The sequence below is a fragment of the Pipistrellus hanaki genome (genome assembly GCF_964339955.1).
Source record: "Pipistrellus hanaki genome assembly, chromosome: 13".
Taxonomy (NCBI): Eukaryota; Metazoa; Chordata; class Mammalia; order Chiroptera; family Vespertilionidae; genus Pipistrellus; species Pipistrellus hanaki.
In genome coordinates, this window is record NC_140515.1 from 58370882 (window position 1) to 58392793 (window position 21912).

General features: G+C 67.5%; 2 protein-coding genes across 8 annotated transcripts; one reads left to right on the forward strand and one right to left on the reverse strand.

Annotated features, from left to right (window-relative positions):
- Positions 1–5575: 5575 nt before the first annotated feature.
- HEMK1 (HemK methyltransferase 1, mitochondrial release factors N(5)-glutamine) lies at positions 5576–16454 on the reverse strand. 7 transcript variants are annotated; one of them, XM_084902304.1, is made up of 12 exons: positions 16431–16454; positions 12356–12697; positions 11951–12042; positions 11676–11769; positions 8405–8539; positions 8048–8112; positions 7751–7800; positions 7097–7211; positions 6831–6963; positions 6286–6381; positions 6078–6191; positions 5576–5962 (listed from the first exon to the last, which is right to left on the reverse strand). In XM_084902304.1, exons 2-12 carry the CDS (start codon positions 12578–12580, stop codon positions 5591–5593), a joined length of 1491 nt encoding a protein of 496 aa, XP_084758430.1. In that variant the 5' UTR covers positions 12581–12697; positions 16431–16454; the 3' UTR covers positions 5576–5590. The 7 variants fall into 7 exon arrangements, with proteins under 7 accessions (XP_084758430.1, XP_084758432.1, XP_084758429.1 ...); XM_084902306.1 differs by lacking the exon at positions 16431–16454 and adding an exon at positions 13839–15182 and having other exon boundaries at positions 6078–6188; XM_084902303.1 differs by lacking the exon at positions 16431–16454 and adding an exon at positions 13839–15179.
- Positions 15329–21902, forward strand: LOC311631815 (uncharacterized protein C3orf18). Its single transcript, XM_084902376.1, has 5 exons — positions 15329–15579; positions 17093–17416; positions 19867–19892; positions 20275–20395; positions 21617–21902. Exons 2-5 carry the CDS (start codon positions 17189–17191, stop codon positions 21695–21697), a joined length of 456 nt encoding a protein of 151 aa, XP_084758502.1. The 5' UTR covers positions 15329–15579; positions 17093–17188; the 3' UTR covers positions 21698–21902.
- Positions 21903–21912: the final 10 nt, after the last annotated feature.

Below are 21912 nucleotides of genomic sequence, written 5' to 3' on the forward strand. Positions count from 1 at the left end.
TTTCCAGGAGCCTGCGGCCCAGGCTGGCTTGCTGGGCCACGCCCCTGGGTGAGAGGAGACACTGGGAACCTCCAGGATGCAGGAGGATGGAGCAGTCAGGGCGGGCTTCCTGGGAGAGGAGGCAGAGAGAGGCTACCTACACCAAGGACCCGAGGGAGGGCACCCTCAGCTGCCCCCCAGGAGTTCCTTCTCCCCCTGCCCTGCCCTCCCTCCCCTTCCTCCCTTCTTCCTGTCTCGCTCTCTCTTCTTCTTCCTTATACTTTTCTGAGAAAAGCCCAGGTGAGAACACCGCACACAGACTCGAAGGGGCACACCACCCGGTCCTGCATCAGCTCCTCCCGGGCACCCAGAGCTGGAACGAGCTCCCACGGCCGCTGTGGAGAGAGGGGCGCACGGAGGCCTCCGGAGCGCCCCCCGCAGGAGCCGCCGGGGACCTGAGACGGAGGTCCCAGCCCAGGGCACCGCTGTCCTCCCTGACCCACTGCCGCCAGCGCGCCCTGAGGACTGGAACTCATGAAATGCATTTATGTTTAAGATGCTGCTTTTATCTTTTTTTTTTTCTTTTTTTTTTTTTAACACATATCTGAATTCCACAGGAAACTCACTTTGCAAGAGCAGAATCCAGCCCGGCCGGCGTGGCACAGGGGCTGAGCATCAACCTATGAACCAGGAGCCCCAGTCTATTCCCGGTCAGGGCACAGGCCCAGGTTGCGGGCTTGATCCCCAGAGGGGGGCGTGCAGGAGGCAGCCAATCCAGGATTCTCTTGAGGGCGGGCGGGGCGAGGATGGGCTCCTGCCTCCACTGCGGGGCAGGGCGGAGCTATCCTCCATTTTGTAACGAACCTGGCCCTCACCCAACCAATCGGGGTCAGCCAAAGCAGTGACATCACCACCGGAGTAAAACCCCAGGGCTTGGCGAAATTCGCTCTCTCTTCCGCCATGCTGCCGGCGTGAGTGGGACAGAGCCCATGCTAGCACGGAAGAGGCTCTTTTGTTTATTGCATCGGACTCGGCTCCCTGGTGGTCCTTGGGGATCACGAAGTCTGGGTGTAACACTCTCATCACTGATGTTTCTCTCTTTCCCCCTCTCCCTTCCTCTCTGAAGCCAATAAAAATATAATTTTTAAAAAGAAAGAAGAAAGAGCGAACTGCAGGACCTGGGGCTGGGCGGGTTGGAAGTTCAGCTCCGGGCAGAGGAGCGCCTTCCAGGGGTGTGGGTGCCTCCCGCCCGGGGCCCTGGAGCACCCCCGGACAGGCCCTGCAGGCTTCCGGCCGTGCTGCCTGCGAGGTGGGCACGCCTCACCACGTCCGCGGAGGCTGGAGCTGGGGTCTGCCAGCCCCACCCACACGCGGAGTTCTTTAGGACACACACACACACACACACACACACCCGCTCTGCCCGCCTCCTGCTGGGCCCGGGAGCAGCGGGGAGAAGGGAGCTCGCTCTGCTTCCTGTCAGGTGCTTTGGGATTGGCCCCTGTGCCCTTTGCCCTGGAAGCCAGGTGGGCTCCGGGGCTCTGGGGTGCCCACCTGGGGGGGGAGGCCCCTGGGAATGGAGCCCCAGGCTGCAATGCCCTCAGCCTGGTGGCCTGCTCACCCCTTCCCGCTGGGAAGTCAGAGGGGCTCAAACCCCCACGTGGCCACTTCCTGGGTGTGGCGTTGGGCAAGCCAGGCCTCGGTCTCTTCCTCGTCTAGAGGCCGGGGAAGGCGCCTGCGGAAGGACGGGCGGGCGGGCGGAGGCTCGTGCAGAGCTTATCCGTGGGGCCTGCTTCCTGCTGCGGACGCCTCCGGGCCGGGGAGAGGCCTCACACCCCCTGCAGGCCCGCCGCTGGGCTGCCCCCCAATGGCCACATCTGACTCCAGAGCCCCTCCAAGCCCTGCCCCTGCCTCTGGGATGTCCTGAGGGCACCCCACTCTCTCGAGCCCCTGAAGTCCCCTCATCTGGAGCGGGGTCCTGGCCCCAGCCTGGACGGGGCAGGGTCTGAGGGTCCGCTTTGGGGCTATGCGGTGAGAACCCCGGAGCGACCCAGTGCTCCCCCAGCCGCCCAGCCAGTGCAGCCTGCAGCGGGCCGGTCTCCTGTGGCTGGAGGAGCCAGACCCGCCCGCTCACACGGAGGCAGGGCCCTCGGCTCAGCGGTGGCTCCTGCTCCCCTCCACGCCCAGGGTGCCGGGCCAGCCACAGGCTCCGGGGCAGGACCGGCTTGCGTTCAGGCTCTGAGATTCTCTGAACGTGCGGGTGACCTCCGCCCTCCGCCAGTGCCGGCGGCCGCTCTGGGCCCGCCCCGGCCGCCTTCCCGTGGTCTCACTCCGGGAATTGCCCAATGCTGCCACATGCCAACGCGGGTGTCCCGGCTGCGGAGGGTTACCCTCCACGCCCCCGTCTTGTCTCTCGAAGTGTTCAAGGCGCCTATCCTGCACCAAACCCTCCCAGCCGCTGCCCATTCGTTCCCACCCCAAAGCCGCGCCCGTCTCCCGCATTGGCTGCAGCCGCACTGCACTCCGCCCACAGGGGGCGCTGGTTTCCTCCGGGGCCGAGACGAGTCGCCAGCAGGTGCAGCCGCCCACAGGACGCGGTTATCCCCTCGCTGTGCTGGAGGCCGCACCCATCCGATCAGCGGCTGCAGCCAGGGGCGCAGGCCGCACCCCTTCTGAGGCTCCGCGGAGACCCGTCCGTCTTTCCCGGCGCCTGGAGACCGAGTCCCATCCTCGGCCTTCACCAGCCTGCACCGCCCCACCCGGCGCCCGCCCTCCATCCCCTCTCCCTCTGACCTCCCTCCCTCTCCCTCCCACACCGAGCCCGGAACAGTCCGGGATCATCGCCCACCTCAGACCCTTTGCAGGGAGGCCATGCCCACAGGCGTGGAGGTCGAAATTAGGGGGCCGTGGGGGCCACAGGAGTGGCGGGCCGGTCCCAGGGCCCGTCCAGAGGCTTGTCCAGAACCGAGGGCCCAGAGGGACGACCAGGCCTGCTCTGGCTGACACGCCGGCCGGAGGCTGGCTGGGGCCCAGCGCCCCGGGGAGCTGCCGCCTCTGCTGCGGACGCCAAGGACAGCCTGTGCTCCTGGCGGCCCCAGCAGGCAGCAGGTGCACTCAGTCCCGAGGTGGCCATGCCTCCGGGGCCCCGTTCCCTGGCGGGGCTGTGCCAGAGCTGCTGAGCCCCATGGAAAGTTCCGGCTCGTTCCAGAAAACGCACACACTGCCGGCGTACCGTGTGACACTCAGAGAGTGGGGTGCGCCAGGCCCCGGGGAGCCACAGAGGAAGCAGCCAGGTTCCCCAGGCCGGGCAGACACCTCGGTGCTGGCGAAGCTTGGGCCAGGGGCTAGCGGAGAGCAGTCCGGCGGCACCCGAGGAGGCTGCTGCGGCGGAGCCTGAGAATGAGGTTCAGGTGGCAGTGGGGTGTGTGTGTGTGTGTGTGTGTGTGTCAAGGGCGCTGCTGACAGACCCTGGGCTGGCGAGAGAGGGAGGCGTGGCTGGGCAGCAGAGGAGAGCCCGGAAGCGGCCTGGCCAGCGTGTTAGCAGTTAGGACGTCAGCCTGTGCTCAGAGGTTCACGGTTTGACTCCTGGTCACAGGCACGTATGTGGGTCGCAGGTTCGATCCCAGCCCGTTGGGGCGAGTTGTGGGAGGCAGCCAATCGATGTCTCTCTCCCTCTCCCTCCCTCTCCCCTGCCCCCCTTCCACTCTCTTTAAAAAAATCAACGGAAAAATGTCCTCGGGTGACGATTAACAAAACAAACAAAAGGAATCCACCAGGGGCCAGGGATGGACAGCCATGGCTGCGGTGCCTGGGGCCGGTCGGGCGGCGGGAGCCTGCTCAGAGCAGGAGGGCCTGGGGCGGCCAGGCCTTTCCCCGCGCCTCCTCCCCCTTTCAGACCCGGGCTCTGCAGACGTGCGGCCACGGGAGCCACGGGAGCCGCCGGTGTAGGGCAGGGATTGGGGTTCCGGCCCTGGGCCCAGGTGCTGGTGGTGAGAGCAGGAGGGTTCAATAAGGCACCCAGACGCTCCCGCGGAGAATCCCACGGCGGCTGGGAGACACCCGGGCCCGAGCGCCTCTGCCCGCACGGAGCTCTGAGGGCAGAGCGGGCAGCAGACTCCTCTCAGGGCCCCCTCCGCCCGCGTCCTCCTCCGTCCGCCTCCAGGGGAGAGGAGGCGGCGTCTCTGTGCGGCTCCAGGAAGGAGGGAGAGCAGGTGGCCTGCTCTCCTGGCTGGAGCCATGGCCTCCGGGTGCTGCGCCCGGGGAGGGGGGAAGAGGGGCCGAGGGCGGGCGGCCCGCTGCCAGGCTGCCAGCTTCCTGTGGCTCCAGCTCCCTGAGACTGAAACCCGCTCCCTTTCCTGCAGTCCCCGTCTCCGCCTGCCCGTCAGTGCCAAGCGCCAGACAGACAGACAGACAGACAGGTGCCGGGGACACAGGACCCCTGCTCCCTCCAAAGCACACGGTGGGAACAGCGCCCGCGAGAGGGCGTCCCGGGCCCGCCGCCGCCGCCGGGAGAAGGCGCTGGGGCCGTTCCCAGGCTCGGGAGCCAAGGCTGAGGGCGGTGAAGGCGCCTGCCCGGTCACATGCTGGTGTGGGGCGGGGGCCGGACCGGCCGGGCTGGTGTGGCTCCGATGACGTGGAGCTCCCAGTAAAGGGCCCCCCGCCGCCCGGCCGGCGGCTGCGGCTGGAGGCCCCGCCCTGCCCGTCCGCTTGGCTGGGCTCTTTCCCAGGGGCCAAGCCTTTGGGTTTCTGGGAAGGACGCTGTCCCCAAGGGTGGCTCCTGCTCCGGCGACCTCAGCGGTCCCCGGCTGTCACCGGCATCGGCAGGCCTGGGGCCTCCCCTCCCTCAGCGACGGGCCCGTGGCCAGGAGGGGGCCGGCACCAGCTGAGGTGTGGCCCAGCTGCGGGACAGGGGACACGACTGCGGGTCAGGGAAGCCAGCGCACAGGAGGAGGGGACGGCAGTGCGGGGGAGGACCGGGCGGGCAGAGGCGGAGCACGGGGCACAGGAGACCAGAGCCTCCCTCCACTGGGCCGCCCAGCCTCCCAGGCTCCTTCGGAACAGCCACCAAGTGGAGTCCCTGCCCGGGGAGCGGGCGCTCGGATGCCAGCTACACTCCGCCTCGTTGACAGAGTACAGGGAGGCCGCCCTGGCGCTTGCCCTGGCACCGGAGGAGCCAGCCTCCAAGCTGCTGCCCAAGGTCCCACCGCAAGACCATCCCAGCCCCCCGCGTCCTGCTCCCGGAGAATCTGCCGCCCGCCACGGGCACCAGCCAGGCCCTTGGGCACTGGGAGGGCGGGGAGTGTGATGGCGTGAGCCGGCCTGGCTGCCGAGTCCCTCTGAACCCCTGTGCGGGCCCCACCAGCACCTGCCAGCCAGCAGGCTCCCGTCCGTGGACAGCGCGGGCTCCAGGCCTCCTGGCAGCCACGGTCTGCACAGACCAGAGCGGGGGAGGCCACACCGGGTCCGGGGGAGGTGCGGGAGCTCTGCCAGGGGGTGAAAGAGCGCTCAGCGCCACGCAGCCTGCGAGGCAGGAACACCTGGGTGCCGCCCTCCACGGAGCCTCCGGTGCCACTGCTGGGCGAGGGTCCGGGACCCACAGACCCGGTAACAGACGTCAGGCCACCATGTCCGCTCCGCGACACTTTATTGGCCAGCTTTCCCGCTCGCCAGCTGTGCCACCAGAGACGCCACGCCGCTGCCCTGGCCCTGCCGGTGGCACCGAGCCAGCCTGGGCACCTGGGTCCCTCAGTCCGGAGCTGGCCTGGGGTGCCCTTGCTCTCTGCCGCCCCCCTCTCCTTCCTTGTGCCCCACGTCTCCTGGCGCCCAGAGCCGCGGGAATGCCCAGCACTGGCACTGGCAGGTGCCCCGTGACAGGGGGCAGTCCAGGATGTGTCACCCGGGCACTCCGGCAGGCTGGGGCGCTGGCCCGGCGTCCACAGGGCAGCCACCCTGCGGCCCGGACCTCCGGATGTGCAGGAACCGGGGCCTAGGGCACAACAACAAGGGCGGTCACTGCCTGGGCCCGGGGAGCAGGGAGCGGGACAGCCGGAGCCGAGGGGCCGTGGAAGGACAGGGGCTGTGGGGTGGGGAGGGGCGCTCACCTCCCGCAGAAGTCCCTGCGCACGGCCACGAGCTCGAGGGCCAGGCCCGGCCGGCTCCGAAGCCAGCTGCCGACCAGCTCGGGGTGTCTGGGGTCCACTTCTAAGAAGAGGCTTCTGTGGGGGAGAGAGGGCAGCTCAGCTGGGCAGGGCCCAGTGGCCACCAGGGCAGGCGCAGGGCACCCGACCCCGGGGACCCGTCCCTCCCTACCCAGAGTCCTTCAGGAGCCGAGGGGCCAGGGCCAGGAGGTGCAGGATGATGTCCATGCCCTTCTCCCCGCCATCCAGGGCTGCTGGGTCTTCGTAGCTGCGGGGAGCAGAGGGTGAGAGGGACAGGAGCGCTGAGCAGAGCCCTCACGGAGGGCCCGGGCACCTACACGCTGGGCTGAGAGAACGTCTGAGGCCCAGAGGAGGCCCAGGTGCCGGCGGCTCCAGCTCCCCATGTCCGACAGGCAGCGGCCACCAGGCAGTGCCCCGGGCAGGAGCCTGTCTCCCCACAGCAGGCTGCTCCTATTCTGGGTCTGGGGGTGCCTGGGGAGGGGAGCAGCACCTTGACCACTGCCGCTGCCCATGTGGGAGTTCTGGGCTGCCCGGGCTCTCAGCCCACTGGAGGGCAGGATGGCTCAGTGCACAGCCGTGAGCAGCTTTGGCCTCAGCTTCCCTGCTAAGTCCCCCATGGCCGTGGACAAGGCGCCGTCCCCTCCGGGCCTGTCTTCTGTGAAACGAGCACCCTGGATGCGTTCTGTGCTGTCTGACCCTGTGCTGTGTCACCGCCGAGGCCTCCGTGGCCTGCACAGCTCGGCCAGCTCTCAGAGGCAGGAAGCGGAGGCTCAGAGAGGCAGGGGTCGTCCAGAGGTCGTCAGGAGGCAGAAGCCAAACCCGAGAGGGTCTGTGGGCTGTGGAGTGAGCTCTCTTCCACCGCCAGCACCTTTCAGCCCCTCCTCCACCCCCCACCACGGTGGTCCTCCAGGACAGACCATCCCACTCGCCCCCGGCCGGCCACGGCCCCCCCGCACCCGCACCCCCACCTGCGAATCTCAGGGGCCAGCAGTGCCATGTCCTGGCGGAACACGTAGGGAGGGTTGCTGACGAGCAGGTCCACGGGGCCCCAGGGCAGGAGGTGTGCCCAGCTGCCCTCTGTGGTCGGGGGACACAGCAGAGAGGGAGTGAGAGTGGAGCCCGCCCACACCAGGCCCCTCACTCACCCTCTCCCTGAGCCCATCTCTGCAGCTGATAAGCCAGACTTCGGTCAGTGCCCCGCCCCAGCCTGCAGTGCCTGGGCCAGGGGCCACAGAGGGCACCCAAGTATATTTCGGTCTTAAGATTTCTCTTGAGCTTCTGCTTATCTCTTGACAACAATGCAAGCACTAGATAAGGCCTTAGTTACAGGGATTTGAAGATAAGAAAAACCCCAGGGCTGGTCCCCTCCAGGGTCAGGTCAGCCCAGGAGGCAACAGGGACTGGCGTGTCCTCAGGAAGGATTGGTCTGATGCCCCTTGTATGCATGAGTGTATGCATGTGTGCGCACATGTGTGCATGTGTGTGGGCACGCATGCATGCATGTGTATACATGCACTTGTGTGTGTGTGTGTGTGTGCGCGTGTGTATGAATAGTGTTGGGAAGCCTCCTCCGCTCTGCAGACTGCCTCATCCAGGGAGGAGGGGTGGGGAGGTACCTAAGGTCACATCGAGGGCGGTGATCCGAATCCTGTCCTGCAGCTGAAGCCTGGGGAGAGGGGAAGGCGTGAGCACAGGCGGCGCCTGCCCTTGGCTGCTAGAGGCCTGGGAGGATAAACCCCGCCCAGACTGAGACACTCGGGCCCACGATCCCGTGTCCCCCTGGGCGCCAGCCGGGCTGCCCAGTGCCCCCAGCCCGGGAGTGTACGTCGGTGGGTTTGTTGCCTGAACAGGGGCTGAGATCAGGCCCAGGCCGTCGCCCCGCACCCTGACCTTCCGGTCCCCCAGCCGCCTACCTCTGAGCGTTCTCACGGGCCAGGCAGACGGCGGCTCCTGCCTTATCCACAGCGAGAACTCGGCTCTGCCCAAGACACAGTGCAGGGCACGTGGAGGGCACGTGGAGGGCACGGGGGAGGCAGGTGCCGGAGAGGCCAGGCCCGGGGCACAGCCGCACCAACCCCGTGGGAGAGGAGGGAACGCCCAGGGTCCGGCCAGCCAGAGGGAATGGGAGGCGGAGGCTGTGACCATGGCGGGCTGGCAGCCCTAAAGCTGGCAGCTGCCCCTCCAGTGCTCCTAGCAGGGACGGGGCAGGGCCAGGGAGCACCAGCCAGTCTCCTGGGGTCGGGGAGGGGAGGGGTGCTGGGGACGCTCACCTGGGGCAGCTGGCTCAGCAGGCTGAGGGAGATGGCTCCCGACCCACAGCCCACCTCCAGGATGAGGGGGCCGCCTCGGGCTCCCCCCGCACGGGGCTTCTGGGCCTCCTCCTCCAGCACCCACTCAACCAGCTCCTGTGAGGCAGAGCGGTCTGCGTCAGAGGAGGGGTCAGCCTGGCCCCTCGGGGTCTGGTACAGAGACAGCCTCTGGCTGGGAGCCCAGCCCAGGAGCAGCGGTCACCTGCCTGGGTAGCAAGTCCTGGCAGCACAGCCCGCCGTTCCCGTCCTGAGCCCGCTGCCCGACAGAGCTATGCTTATGGGGCAGATGGCCTGGCTCCAGGCAGAGGGGCTCCCCCAGGCGCCCCCGGCCTGTGCCAAGCTCTGCGGAGACTTGGGAGCCGGCAGCAAGCGGGACCCACAGTGCCAGGCACCGAGCGAGCAGCTGGCTGTGGCCGGGGTCTGTGGTCTGGGTGGCAAGGTCGTGCACCGAGTGGCTGGTGGAGGCCGGGCTGTCGGGTGGGAGGCTCTTGGGGTTTCCTGGCCGCAGACAGACCTGCTCTGGCTGGGGATGACCCCTCAGCCAACCACACCGGCTACCACTTCACAGACACCCCGACCTCAGACAGGCCGCAATGCGAATGGCCACCCCGAGCGGCTGGGAGGCTGACTGTGCCCCAGCCGCCCTCTCACACCCAGACCGCAGGAGGGTCCTCTGGCTGCAGAACCGGGGGGGGGAGGGGGGGGCGGGTGTCACACCAGGAGCCCCGGCCCTCCTCTTCCTGAGCCAGTGAGGGCCCCTCAGGGGAAGGAGGCTCGGGGGAGGCTGAGAGCCCGGGGCGCCTGTCCCCGGCGAAGGAGGACAGAGTGGGGTGCGGGCAGAGGGGCATGCAGGAAGGAGATGGGGAGCAGGCAGCTGTCGGCTCTGCCTGGAGCCACTGCCTCCGCAGGACCCATCCCCCTCAGGAGGCTGGCCCGGGCCTCGGCAGGGCCTGGTGCCATGAGCACTCCGCAAGGATCACGTCCCTGTGGGGCGTACCAGGCGGCGCACTGCCTCCCTCAAGCCAATCTCAGAGCCGAAGCCGGTTTGGCTCAATGGTAGAGCGTCGGTCTGCGGACTGAAAGGTCCCGGGTTCGATTCCGGTCAAGGGCATGTACCTTGGTTGCGGGCACATCCCCGGTAGGGGGTGTGCAAGAGGCAACTGGTCGATGTTTCTGTCTCATCGACGTTTCTAGCTCTCTATCTCTCTCCCTTCCTCTCTGTAAAAAGTCAATAAAATATATTTAAAAAAAAAAAAAAAAAAAAAAAGAATCCATTCTTTATAAAAAAAAAAAAAAAAAAAAAAAAAAAAAAGCCAATCCCAGAAAAGGCCCCGAGCCTCCCACACCCCGCAGAGCCTGAGGCCCAGGCCGGGCGCCTCCCTGCACCCCCCGCGGGCCAGCCCACGCCGCCGCCCACCCAGGGGAAGCCCGACCTGTCAGCCACACGCCTACCACTGGGCATCCCAGCCTGCCGCCCCCGATCAGAAACCACCCTCCAGGGACGGGGAGAGTCAGCACCGCGGTCCCGCCCATGCCCCCGTGCCGCCCGCCGCCCGCCGCAGGCCACGTCCTCTCAGGTTCTCGGTAAGGCACCCCGGATGCGGCTTCACGCTGGGTGAACTCAGCAAGTTCTGAGAAATGTCTGTACCGTGAAGCGAGGCCTCGGGCTCCCAACCACAGTCCCCCCCCCCCCCATCCTCTTCCCCTCCCGCGGCACAGAGCTGCTCTCTGCCCAGACCCAGCCAGGAAAGGGGGGCCAAGTGGAGCCGGAAGTCCACACTCAGACCTGCGAGGACATGACTGGGGCCAGGTCCAGCCTGAGGGGCTCAGAGGTCATCACGGAAGCTGCCCTCCCAGACCCTGACCCTTGGCAGCGTCTGGAAACCATGAGTGACCTCCTGGCCAGAGGTCACGTGCTCTGGGGAGCCACAGGTAGCAGGCCACATCCCACTCTGCCTCAGCACCCCTTCCCGGCTCCGCCAGTCCCAGGTGGGACAGGCCCATGGAGCTCATGGGGCCCTGAACTGGGGAGTCAGGGTGTGTGAGTGCTGCCCTCGCTACCCCCTTCTTCCCACCCCCTACTCTGCCAGCCCTCCGCAGCCCTGTGACCTCAGCAAGGGCTGAGACCGCTCCGTCCCTGCCCTGACCCTGGGCAGGCCGGAAGGACCTGGCCTCCCCACCGCACGACGTGGGGGGAGCGGGTTCCGGGCTTGGGGAGAGGCTGAGGAGCTGAGGAGGGGCCCTGGGTCCCCGGCTGGACAGGTAGACAAGTGTTTCTAGGCACACCCCCTTCTCAGAACTGGGCACCCTCTGGCTTCCCCACCGGCCCCCCAGCCCCAGCCCCGGCCCCTGCTCTTCCCTGTGCCCGCTCTGCCACCCACAGGACAGAGGGGAGCCCAAGAAGAGTCACAGGAACATCCCGGATCGGGGTGCCTGGCCAAGCGACCCCGCTGGGGCCCCGCGCCCCCGTCCTACCGACTTGAGGGACAGAGGTGAGCACTTCACCAGAGAGGAGGCCTAAAAGGACTCGTCTGGAGGCCCAACCTGCTCACCGCCTGGGCCCAGGGGGGCAGTGACCTCCCTGGGTCACACGGCTGTACCAGCCCCAGGCCCCAGGGAGAGCCCCCCACTTAGTCTCCGCCTCCTGAGCATGAGGACGCCGGTTTCCTATGGGTTGGGTAGGCCACTGGCCCAAGGGACAGCGCGTAGGGCCGTGGTCGGCAAACTGTGGCTCGAGAGCCAATGCGGCTCTTTGGCCCCTGGAGTGTGGCTCTTCCACAAAACACCACGGCCTGGGCGAGTCCATGTTGAAGAAGTGGCGTTAGAAGAAGTTTAAGTTTAAAAAATGTGGCTCTCCAAAGAAATGTCAATCGTTGTCCTGTTGGTGTTTGGCTCTGTGGACTGATGAGTTTGCTGACCACTGTCCTAGGGGAACGCCAGGCACAGGCCAGGCACTTGGCAGGCAGCACTATTGGGGTTCCCGGAGCCACTGCAAGCCCCGGTGGCTGGGGCGATGGTTGGGATATAAGGACATTCGAGGAAGCCAGCCGGAGACTGTCCTCTGGGCCCATCTGCCCAACCAGCCAGGGCACAGCGGCTTGGACGGGCACTCGCTGCCTGGAAGGACAGCGGCCATGGGGTCCCAGCGCCCTCTGGAGGAAGTCTGGGGCAAGACAAGTGTTCTGATCCCCACGTTCCTCCCCATGGGGACTGTCCCAGTGGGCACACCTACCTCTGTCTCCGGCCGAGGGATGAACACCGGGGGCGCCATCTTCAGACTGAGCCCGTGGAAGTCCCACTCGCCGAGGATGTACTGCACAGGCATCCTGCGGAGGGGCGGGGTGAGAGACAGCCCTGGACCGAGAGGACAGCCCCTCGTCACCCCCTCATCCCACGCACCTCCCTAGCCCTGGAACGCGGTCCTCCTCCCTGACCATGAACTTGGTGGCGCTGGGGGAGCCGAAGCCCCGCTCTGCAGAGCCCGCGGGGACAGCCCCCGGTGCTCACCTCTGCAGCCGGCGCCTGCTCAGCTCCTGGACGCACCGCAGCTGCCAAGGGGTCAGGGGCTTCGACCGAAGGGCTGGCCTCAGGCTCTGAAACTGTCCCCCGGGGAATGTGAGTGGCCGGCTCCCCTGGTCCAAAGGCCCTGGCCCAGGTTTCGTAGGTGGACAATGCCTTTGGGCCCAACACTGGCCACCTGGCCAGCGAGCCCAACACACATGATAATAGTTGGCTGGCTGGGTGAACAAGTATCTGCCGAAGGCATTCCTCCAGAAAAATGGCGTCACCCTCAGATCAGCACTCTCAGGGGGGGCAGAAAAGCCTGCAAGCCCCCTCCCCCATGCCCCCTTTCTGCATACCCCTCCCCCCCAAGGTGCTCCGGCTCCCCGGCTGGACATCCCAGCACTTAACTGTTTTGGCTCCAAGGACATGAGCCACGATGTACTCACTGGATTCCCGGGGCTCGGGGACGCCCCTCTTCTCAAAGACCGCGGCCCACTGGCTGACCAGCTCCATGGCACTCCGCCCGGCCTGAGGCAGACGGGGTCGCCGGGAACTGAAGGCCCGGCCCAGAGCGCCCCCCCGCCTCCCGGGGCCGGTCAGAAGCGCCCGCCGCACTGCCCCCCAGAGCTCCATGTCTCCAGCACCCCTCAGCCCCCACGTCCCTGTGATGTCAGCGCAGAGGATGGTCCCTGGCCCCGGCTGGGGGAGAGGCAGAGGTCACGGGCTCCGGCCTTCAGGCGTGCTGCCCACCTGGCGGAGGGAAGGAGAACCAGTCCAGCCGCCGAGCTCCTGGGCCCGCTCCCTTCGACCAGCTGCCAGGGGAGGGCCTGCTCTGCCTGGCGCTGTCCCCTCCGCGCCTCCGCCTTAGACCCTCACCCGCCTCTACGGTCCTTCCCGCTTTTAGAGGAGGTGAGCCCGTAGCTCAGTCTCTGCTGACAAATCTGTGTGACCCAGAGTAGCGGCCTTGGGGGAATCGTCATTTCCAGGGCTCGGGTTCCTTGTCCGTAAACTGGGGGAAACACCAGTTTTAGGACGAGCAGTGTGCCAGTGCGTGCATGTCAAGGGCCTGGGAGCCAGCTCAGCAGTCAGGAGGGGCTCCACGTTACATGCTTTGAACTAATATGGGGGGGGGGGCCTGCCTTGCCTGGGTCCTGCTGTTGATATTGTGCCTGGACTGCCATCGATTTGGACACTGAAATGCCACCCTCCCAACTTAACCCCTACCCTAAATGGCGGCCTAACTCGCCAGCTAACACGTGGGCAGTTTTGCTCATTTTACACCTAAGTTAGCACCAACACTTTGCCCAAGGTTTTCAGCCAGTGGTGCCCTTCCCTTCCACACAGACCACGGTCCCCACCAGCTCCATCGAGCCTTTCCAATATATTTTTATTGATTTCAGAGAGGAAGGGAGAGGGAGAGAGAGAAACATCAATGATGAGAGAGAATCATTGATCAGCTGCCTCCTGCACGCCTCACAATGGGATCAAGCCTGCCGCCTGGGCACGTGTCCTTGACTGGAATCGAATCTGGGACCATTCAGTCCACAGGCTGACAATCTATCCACTGAGCCAAACCAGCTGGGGCCTAGGTGGCATCTTCAAAGCAAGTGGAGGGGTTGCGGGGAGGCTCCGCGAGGGGGCGATGGGCCCAAAGCCACCAGCTAAGCGCTGTCCCGGGCAAGACACGATCCCAGGGCCTCGGCCTCTGCCCACCGAGCGCCGCGGGGCCTGAAGCCAGGGGCGCAGCTTCTCTCTCGCTCCCGCACCTCCACGTCAATGATCCGGGCAAAGCCGCCTCCCGCAGCCCATTTCCCCTCATGCCCACGGGGTTTTGGGGGGTGAGATGCTCCGAGGTGGTGCAGTCCTCCCGATCCCCACCTCTAGAGCCTACCTGCCCGAAGGGCTACCCGCCCCGCCCGCCGGCCAGCAGAGAAGGCGCGGGCCCGGCCCCCGGAAGTGCGGGCCCGCGGTGAGCGCCCTCGGACGCCCGGCTTCCGGTCGGCGCAGCAGAGAAAAGGGCTCGGGCGGACCCCGTCGCCCAGCTCCAGGGTTCCTAGCGGCACTGAGCAGCACCCGGGAGTCCCCGCGGGCTGTGGGAGAAGCTGCGAACCCCACTCCCCCTGCGCCCGCAGGCCCCGGCGGGGCGTGCACGGCTGTGGGAGGAGGGCTGCTCCGTGGGGGGCCGGCCTCCCGGAACACGGCTCCAGCCGCGGCGACTGCCCGGAACTGGACCGGCGGTAGGTAGCCGGTCCGAAAGGAGGCGTGTCATCAGCCGGTCCTGGGTTCGAGAGTGGGTGCTGGGTGCAGGGGCGTGGTCTAGCAGAGCCTCTGGGCCGATAGAGCTGCCCCTGTGCGGGTCCCAGGGCTGAGGCGGGGACCCATTTGGAGGGCGGGACGCTGGACCCGGTCCGGGACCTGGCGAGGGAGCGGCCCCAGCCGTGCGGGGCGGGGGCAGGCGGCCTGGTTCCTCTCGCTCCCGCTTCAGGGTTGGAAGCGGGGACTAGAAACGGCACGCAGGTTTGTCCATGGCTTTGTCCAGGCGTCCGGCCCGCCACGGGCCTCAGCGGCTCCTGTAAAACCCACGGCGTGTCCGCAGAGTGTGTCCTGCCACCGCTTCCTTCCCGCCCCAGAATCTGTTACTAACGCGGTCACTGTTCACCAAACTATTGCACATGCAGTTCCCCGGGCTCCGTCCCGGCCCCGGGGAGCCAGCCGCCGGGAATCAATATTTGTAACAAATTACTTGGATGATCCCCCATAAATTCCTTCGAAAACCTGAGGATGAGAAGGTATCTGAAGGCCGGCCGGAGTAGCTCAGTGGTTGAGCATCGATCTATGAGCCCGGAGGTTACGGACCGTTCGATTCCCGGTCAGGGCACAGGCCCGGGTGGCGGGCTGGATCCCCAGTGGGGGGCGTGCAGGAGGCAGCTGATCCATGATTTTTCTCTCGTCACCGATGTTTCTAACTCTCCCTCTCCCTTCATCTCTGAAATCAATAAAAATAACTGCAAAAAAAAATCAATAAAAGTAACTGGAGCTCTTGTGAGGGTACACGTTGGCTGGCGAGGCCGGGGTGCCCAACACCTGCGCTCCGATAACGGTACCGCCCCCTCCCCACGCGCAGCGCCCGCCTGCGGGCGGAGCGCGGGCCTGCCCGGCGGAGGTGCAGCCGGGCGGGCCCAGGGCCCGAGGTCCGGCCCGAGAAGGGCCCGGCCACCCACGGTGCCCGCGGGACGCTGACTGCGGCCCCGGGAGTGAGGGGTGGCGTCCGAGAACGGCCGCCCGGCTCCCTCTGGGGGCGGAGCTGTACCCGAGCGACAGGCGAGCCGACCAATGGAGGGCGGGATGCGGGACTGGCAGCCAATCGGAGCCCTGTGGGCGGTGCCTGCGGGGCGGGCGGGGGGCGGAGGCGCTGGAGCATCACGGAGCCGCCGGGCTGCTCGCCGGGACCCCAACCCCCGCGAGGGTCCTGCCCTGCCCTCCGGCCCGGCGGGCGGAGCGAACCGAGGGCGGACCTCGGATCGGACCCTCCGCCCGTCACCCCAGGCCTGGGGGTCCCCCCGCCCGGTCCTCCTGCCGGTGGCCACCACCCCCCGCCGCCCCGGCGGAGCTGGGCGTCCCCGGAGGATTAGGTAAGTGCTGAGGAGGGAACTCCGCAGGAACGCAGGGATCACAGAGGGCGGAGGCCCAGGGCGCCCTGGGTCAGGGAGGACAGAGGACCGTGGTGGAGAGCCCAATGCGGGTTCTCGGAGATCACGACCCCTTTCGTCCTGAATTCTCGTGCCCTCTGGACCCCGAGGCGGTCCCCAGCAGTGGTGAACAGGCCTTCCTCTCCTCTGGACACAGGGGTAAGTGAGCCCCCGAGTCAGAGGTAAGGTCTGGCCCAAGGTCACTCCTGGGGTCAATGGCAGAGCCAGGAAAGGACCCGGGACTCCTGACCTGCCAGCCTCTTCCGTTCCATGTCCGTCCACCAGCCGTGCCCCTTCCTAAGGACCAGCACGGGGGTGTGCAAACCTCACACACACCCATCGCCTGCCCCTGGGAGGCACCCGGTACAGCCAGGAGCAACACAGGGAGGGGTCTGGGTGCAGCTGTGTGCTGTGCACCCTCCCCTCCCCACCCTGCCTTGCCCGGGGCCCTCTGGCCTGGAAAGGCCTCAGCCCCACCCCGGGCTGGCACCCCTCCCACCCTCTGGTCCGGAGGGGGGGGGGCACCTCCATCCATCCTGGAAGGCAGCTCCCTGCGTTTCTCCTACAGCCACCTGCTCCCCTACAGGGGGCCAGTGACCCCAGAGCCTGCCAGGGCACCTGACTGTAGCCTCTTTCCTTCCTGCCTCCTGGTCTCCCGGGCCCGCCCCACCCCCTCCACGCACAGCCTGGTCTCCCCGGCCCGCCCCACCCCCTCCACCACAGCCTGGGCCACACCGCGGGCTGGGTGCAGGGCCTCCTGTGACTTCCCCGCTGGCCGGAGGGCGAAGGCTCACCGTGGACAGGGCGGCGCTGAGCTCCGACCTTTCCTGGACCGGTTCATTCCGGCATTCCATGGCCCTCTGGCCCTGGGACGGGGGGAAGGGAAGGAGGAGGCACATGTAGGGGGTGACTTGCCAGGGCGGTTCTGGTCAGGTGGCCGAGCTGGAATTCAAAGCCAGGCCTGTGTGACCCTTAGTCAGCCTCCCCCTTCCCTCCTCCTCCCTCCTCCTCCATCCCTCCTCTCTCTTCCCTCCTTCTCCCTCCCTCCTCCTCTCTCTTCCCTCCTCTCCCCTCCCTCACCCTCACCCTTCCCTCCTCTCCCCTCCCTCCCCCTCCCCCTTCCCTCCTCTCCCCTCCCTCACCCTCCCCCTTCCCTCCTCTCCCCTCCCTCACCCTCACCCTTCCCTCCTCTTCCCTCCCTCATCCTCTCCTTCCCTCCTCTTCCCTCCTCTCCCCTCCCTCCTCCTCCCCCTTCCCTCCTCTCCCCCACAAAGAGGGGCGGGGCTCCGTCCTCGTGTCCTCCAGCCCCGGGAGCCGCAGCTATAGAAAGCCCTGTCCCTGAGCCCCTGAACTTGGCCTTGTCCTGCAGCCTGCAGTCCCCGGAGCCTTCAGCCCGCAGGGGCTTCCCTCACCGCCGGGGCCCATCCCCAGCCTCAGGTTTCACCCTCCCTTTCAGGTGGCCGCCCGCCTGCGGAGCCGGCCACGGGCTGGGGCTCCTGATGTCGGAAGCCAGTGGGCAGCGTGACTGGCCACAGGCCGTCTCGTCGTCGGCATGAACGCCAGGCTCCTGGCGGCCAGGGACTGGCTCAGCACCCGCCCACCCACCTCCGAGCCGAGCCTGGAGCCCGCCACCGACGGGCCGGCCCCCGAGCCCACCGCCCTCAGCCCGGAAGCCACCAGCTTCAACGACACCAGGATGCCCGGCGTGGGCGCCGCCAGCGTGGGCACCATGCTCCTGTCCTTCGGCATCATCACCGTGATCGGCCTGGCCGTGGCCATGGTGAGGCCGGGCGCTGGGCTGCTGTCCTTCGGCTGCAGGTGGTGGGCTCGGGTGGTAGAGGATCTGATCGGAGAGGCGTCTGTTCACGGCCACGCAGCCTCCCCTCCCCTGGGCGTCTGTCCGCCGGGCCGGGCAGGCCGGGGACCCGGCAGGCCGCCTGGGGTGGGGGGGGAGCCGGAGGAGGTCTGAGAAACGCACCTGTTTGAGCCGGGCCCGAAGGCCCCCCAGGAGGGGAGGCGGGGTTTTGGGGTGGAGCTTCCTGAAGGTCCCGTGAGCAGCGGGCAGGCCAGGGGGCCGATGGGCGTGGGGCTGTAGGCCTCTCGGAATCGGGGTGGAGGCTCTGCAGGGAGCGCAGGCCCCAGGCGTGTCCATCCATCCGTCCACAGGCAGTCACTCCTGGGCACCTGCCCCAGATCGGCCGTCAGCCCCGGACCAGGGAGACAGGCCCTGCCCTGGTTCCCACAGGGAGCGGAAGGCGTGAAACGGAGGCGCCGAGGGCTGCGCACAGGGACTGGGCCCGGGGAGGCAGGGGGCTGGGTGGTCGGACAGCGGAGGAGGCCACAGCAGAGCTGAGGCCTCGGGGTGGAGCCTGGCCCATGTCCACGGAAAGGCCGAGCGGGCAGACATGAGGATGGGGCTGCGGGAGCACAGGGGTGGGGTGGGGGAGGGGTGGCTGCAGGGTCCCCGCCGGTGTCTGCACCTGGAGGTCTGAGCTTTTCTTGTTTTGTTAATCCTCACCCGAGGATATCTTTCCACTGATTTTAGAGAGTGGAAGAGAGAGAAAGAGGGAGAAACATCCACGTGAGAGAAATACATCGATGGGCTGCCTCCTGCACACGCCCCGATCAGGGCCCAGGCCAGGGAGGGGCCTGCAACCAAGGTCCATGATCTTGATCGGAATCAAACCCGGGACTCTTCCGTCTGCAGGCTGATGCTCCACCCACTGAGCCGCACCGGCTGGGGCGAAGGTCTGAGCTTTTCCTCTGGGACGATACAGGGACGCTCAGGGCATCACAGAGGGGTCCCTAGAGATGGAGCAGGCTGAGGCCAGGCAGGGGGGTCCCCCGAGGCCCCAGCGGCCTGGCGGCAGTGGTGTCCTGCCCCCGCCCCTCGCAGGCTCCCGTGGCCTCAGCTCAGGACACCGCTCTGACAGGCGGGCTGGACGGTCCGGTCGTGGCCGGTTGCAGCTGCTGTTAAACCGGTTGCCATATGGCTCTGCGGGCGCCGGATCACAGCCAGGGAGTGAGCGCCGGCCAGCGAGGGGCCGGACGCGGGCTGAGCAGCAGGAGGGGGGGGCAGAGCGCCAGTGCCTCCCCTTGGCACCCACCCGCGGCTGAACAGCCGGAGACACCCCAGCTCCTGCCCCCGTAATTTTCCAGGGAGATCGTCACCCAGGACCGGGAGAACCCCCTCGCCGGGTCCCGGAGGAACGCTGCAGGGGCTGGGGGGAGGGGGCGGCCTTCTTGCCAAAGCCCAGAGGGAGGGAGGTCACGGGCAGAGTCATGGAGGGCAGGCACAGCTCCCGGGCACCAGGAGACAGGCCCACAGATGTGCCCGGAGTGCTGCTTCCTCTCCCTCATGCCAGCCCCGCCCTGCCACGCTGGGTGCCCGGAGGAACGGGTCAGTGCCAGGCTGTGTCCCCCGGAGGGCTTCCTGGGGGCGGGGGGGGGGGGCGCTGCTGGGCAGTGAGGTTTTTTTTTTAAGTTTTTATTGATTTCAGAGAGGAAGGGAGAGAGGGATAGAAACATCAGTGCTGAGCCCTAGCCGGTGTGGCTCAGTGGTAGAGCGTCGGCCTGCAGACTGAAGGGTCCCAGGTTCGATTCCGGTCAAGGTTGCGGGTACATCCCCAGTGGTGGGGTGTGTAGGAGACAGCTCTCTATCCCTCTCCCTTCCTCTCTGTAAAAAATCAATAAAAATATATTTATATTAAAAAAAGGAACATCAGTGATGAGAGAGAATTTTTGATTGGCTGCCTCCTGCATGCCCCCCACTGGGGATGGAGCCTGCAACCCGGGCACGTGCCTTTGACTGGAATCGAACCTGACCTCCTGGTTCACAGGTCGATGCTCAACCCCCAGCCAGCCGGCCGGGCCTGTCTCCTGTCCTCTACGCCCCTGGGCCTTGGGGAGCCAGGAGGAGGGTGAGCTGAAGCAAGGAGCCCCAGGCAGGCGGGTGTTGAGGGCCTGGCGCCTGGGCAGTGCGGGCAGAGGTGGGCCTGCCAGCCACCGGGGAAGACCAGTGGAGCCCACCTCCGCCCGCACTGCTCCTCAAGGGCATGGCGGCCTCGCACACACCTGCACGGGAGACACACGTGCAGGAGGCGTGTCCTGGCGGGCCTCACACACACCTCCACGGGAGACACACGTGCGGGAGGCGTGTCCTGGCGGGGGGTCCTGAGGACTCGGCACGCCCTGCCCACGGCCACGGCTGACCAGGCCCCTCTCTTGCAGGTCCTGTACATCAGGAAGAAGAGGAGGTAACGCCTCAGCCACGGGCGGCCGGCGGCTCCGGGGGGTGGGTGGGAGGGGGAGCCTCGCCCTGGGAGCCCAGGGGAGGCGGGGATTCCCTCCCAGCCACCTGTGCCCATGCCCGGGACCCTCCCCCACCCGCCGCCCAGCGGCTGTGGGTGGCGCCAGGCCGGGCCTAGGCGGCCCCCTGGGACCCGCAGGTGCCGCTCTGACACTGAGCCTCCAGGCTGGCACAGCCGGCTCTCATTTCACCGCGGGGGCAGCTGCAGGCTCCGAGCTGGTGTGAGCTGCGCTCAGCTGGCCAGCGGCAGGGCCTGGGGGGGAGGGGAGCGGAGGGCCTGCCGGATCCCAAGCAGCTTCTCCCGCCCCCGCCCCCGCCCTGCCCCCCAGGCTGGAGAAGCTGCGCCACCAGCTCATGCCCATGTACAGCTTCGACCCCACGGAGGAGCAGGACGAGCTGGAGCAGGAGCTGCTGGAGCACGCCGCCTCCGCGCAGGCCCCGCCGGGCAAGGTGGGCGCTGCCCGCCCCCCACGGCCCGGCCCGGCCCGGCCCTGCCCTGCCCCCACCACCTCCCCAACACCTCCCTCTTCCTTCCTCCGCCACCAGGAGGGGGGCAGCTGTGGGGGTGGGTTTTGTCAGGTTTGTTTAGAAATTGGCAGAATTGCTACGTGGCCACCGCACCCCTCCGTGTGAGGGCAGGCCGGGGCAGCTCGGCCCCCCCCCCCAGGCCCTGTAAGGAGCCCCCGGCCTCTCGGACCCTGGTCTGCTCCTCTGCGAACCCTAATCTCCATCCCCCCGACCCGCTGTGCCTGGGGCAGATGCTCTGCTCCCGGGAGCCGTGGTCCTGAGGGGGCGGGAGTGGCTGGGTCATGGGGCAGCGGCAGCTCAGAGTGGACGGATGGTCCCTAGTAACGGGCAGAGCCCAGGCGGGTGGGCCTGTGTGGCCGTCCTGCCGGAGTCATCGGCTGCCTGGCCAACGGCCATCACCCCAAACCCCGAGGGCGTCGGCAGCAGGAGGCCTGGTCTCCCCAGGAAGGCCCTTTGCACCCCTCCTCCTGGCCCCTGGCTGCAGGGAGGGGTCTGGCCTGCCAGAGGCAGAGTTAGGGGGCTGGACCCAGGCAAAGCCGGGCTGGGGGTCCACAGACGCCTGGCTTTGCCGCCAGTCCCGGTCGCCGCTCTCCGAACACGTTCCCCAGGGGACAGTCATGAAATGGGGCTGAGAACGCAGCCGGCCAGCCCCTGGGACTCCTGAGCCGTGACAGCTGCTTCCCTCTTTCCTTCTTTAAAAAGTATTTTTATTGATTTCAGAGAGGAAGGGAGAGGGAGGGAGAAGCATCATCCAAGATCGGCTGCCTCTCCTGGGGACGAGCCCACAGCCCGGGCCGGGCCCTGGCCGGGAGTCGAGCCGTGACCTCCCGGTGCTGGGTGGACGCTCCAGCTCGGAGCCAGCTGCTTCCTGCGCAGCCGCCGCGGGCCTGTGCGGGGCTGGGCAGCGAGGGGAGCCGTGGCGCATGCGTGATTAACCCGGCCCGGCCGGTGCGAGCTGCCAGGCCCCGGGCACCGGTGGGAGGAGCCAGCGGCCCAGGTCCGGTCTCCAGGTTTCCAGGCTGAGCTTGCGGGAGGGCCTAGCACAGGCAGCAGGGAGCTGGTGGGGCGGGCAGGGGGGAGCGGGCGGCTGGCCAGAGAGCGCGGGGCCTTGGCCACGGCCCGATGCCCTGACTCTCTCCGCAGACCACGCTCCCGGCCCAGGGCCCGGTGCAGAGGCCCAGCCGGCTGGTCTTCACCGACGTAGCCAACGCCATCCACGCGTGAGCGGCCCGGGACGGCCTGGACACCGGCTCGGAACCGCAGAGCGGCCTGCGCTCGGACCCGCCGCCGAGGCCCGCCTGCCGCCTCCGGGCTGGCACCTGCCCGGCGTCCCTGTCGGGAAGGCCGAGAGCCGCTGCGCTCCGTGTGTGTGCCAGACCCGTCCGGTCTGCGGCTCCATCTCTGGGGAGGCAGTGGGGAGACGGGAGAGGGGGTGTGGG

Excerpts from the sequence above, each read along its gene's own strand:
- LOC311631815 (XM_084902376.1), top strand. The coding sequence starts at position 17,189 with ATGAACGCCAGGCTCCTGGCGGCCAGGGACTGGCTCAGCACCCGCCCA. Across the intron at positions 19,893-20,274 it reads TACATCAGGAAGAAGAGGAG|GCTGGAGAAGCTGCGCCACC; the intron begins GTAACGCCTCAG and ends CCTGCCCCCCAG. Across the intron at positions 20,396-21,616 it reads CGCAGGCCCCGCCGGGCAAG|ACCACGCTCCCGGCCCAGGG; the intron begins GTGGGCGCTGCC and ends CTCTCTCCGCAG.
- HEMK1 (XM_084902304.1), bottom strand. The coding sequence starts at position 12,580 with ATGGAGCTCTGGGGGGCAGTGCGGCGGGCGCTTCTGACCGGCCCCGGG. Across the intron at positions 6,964-7,096 it reads CCTGAGATTCGCAGGTGGGG|ACCCTCTCGGGTTTGGCTTC; the intron begins GTGCGGGTGCGG and ends CACAGCCCACAG. Across the intron at positions 6,382-6,830 it reads CGGCGGTGACACAGCACAGG|CTACGAAGACCCAGCAGCCC; the intron begins GTCAGACAGCAC and ends TGCTCCCCGCAG.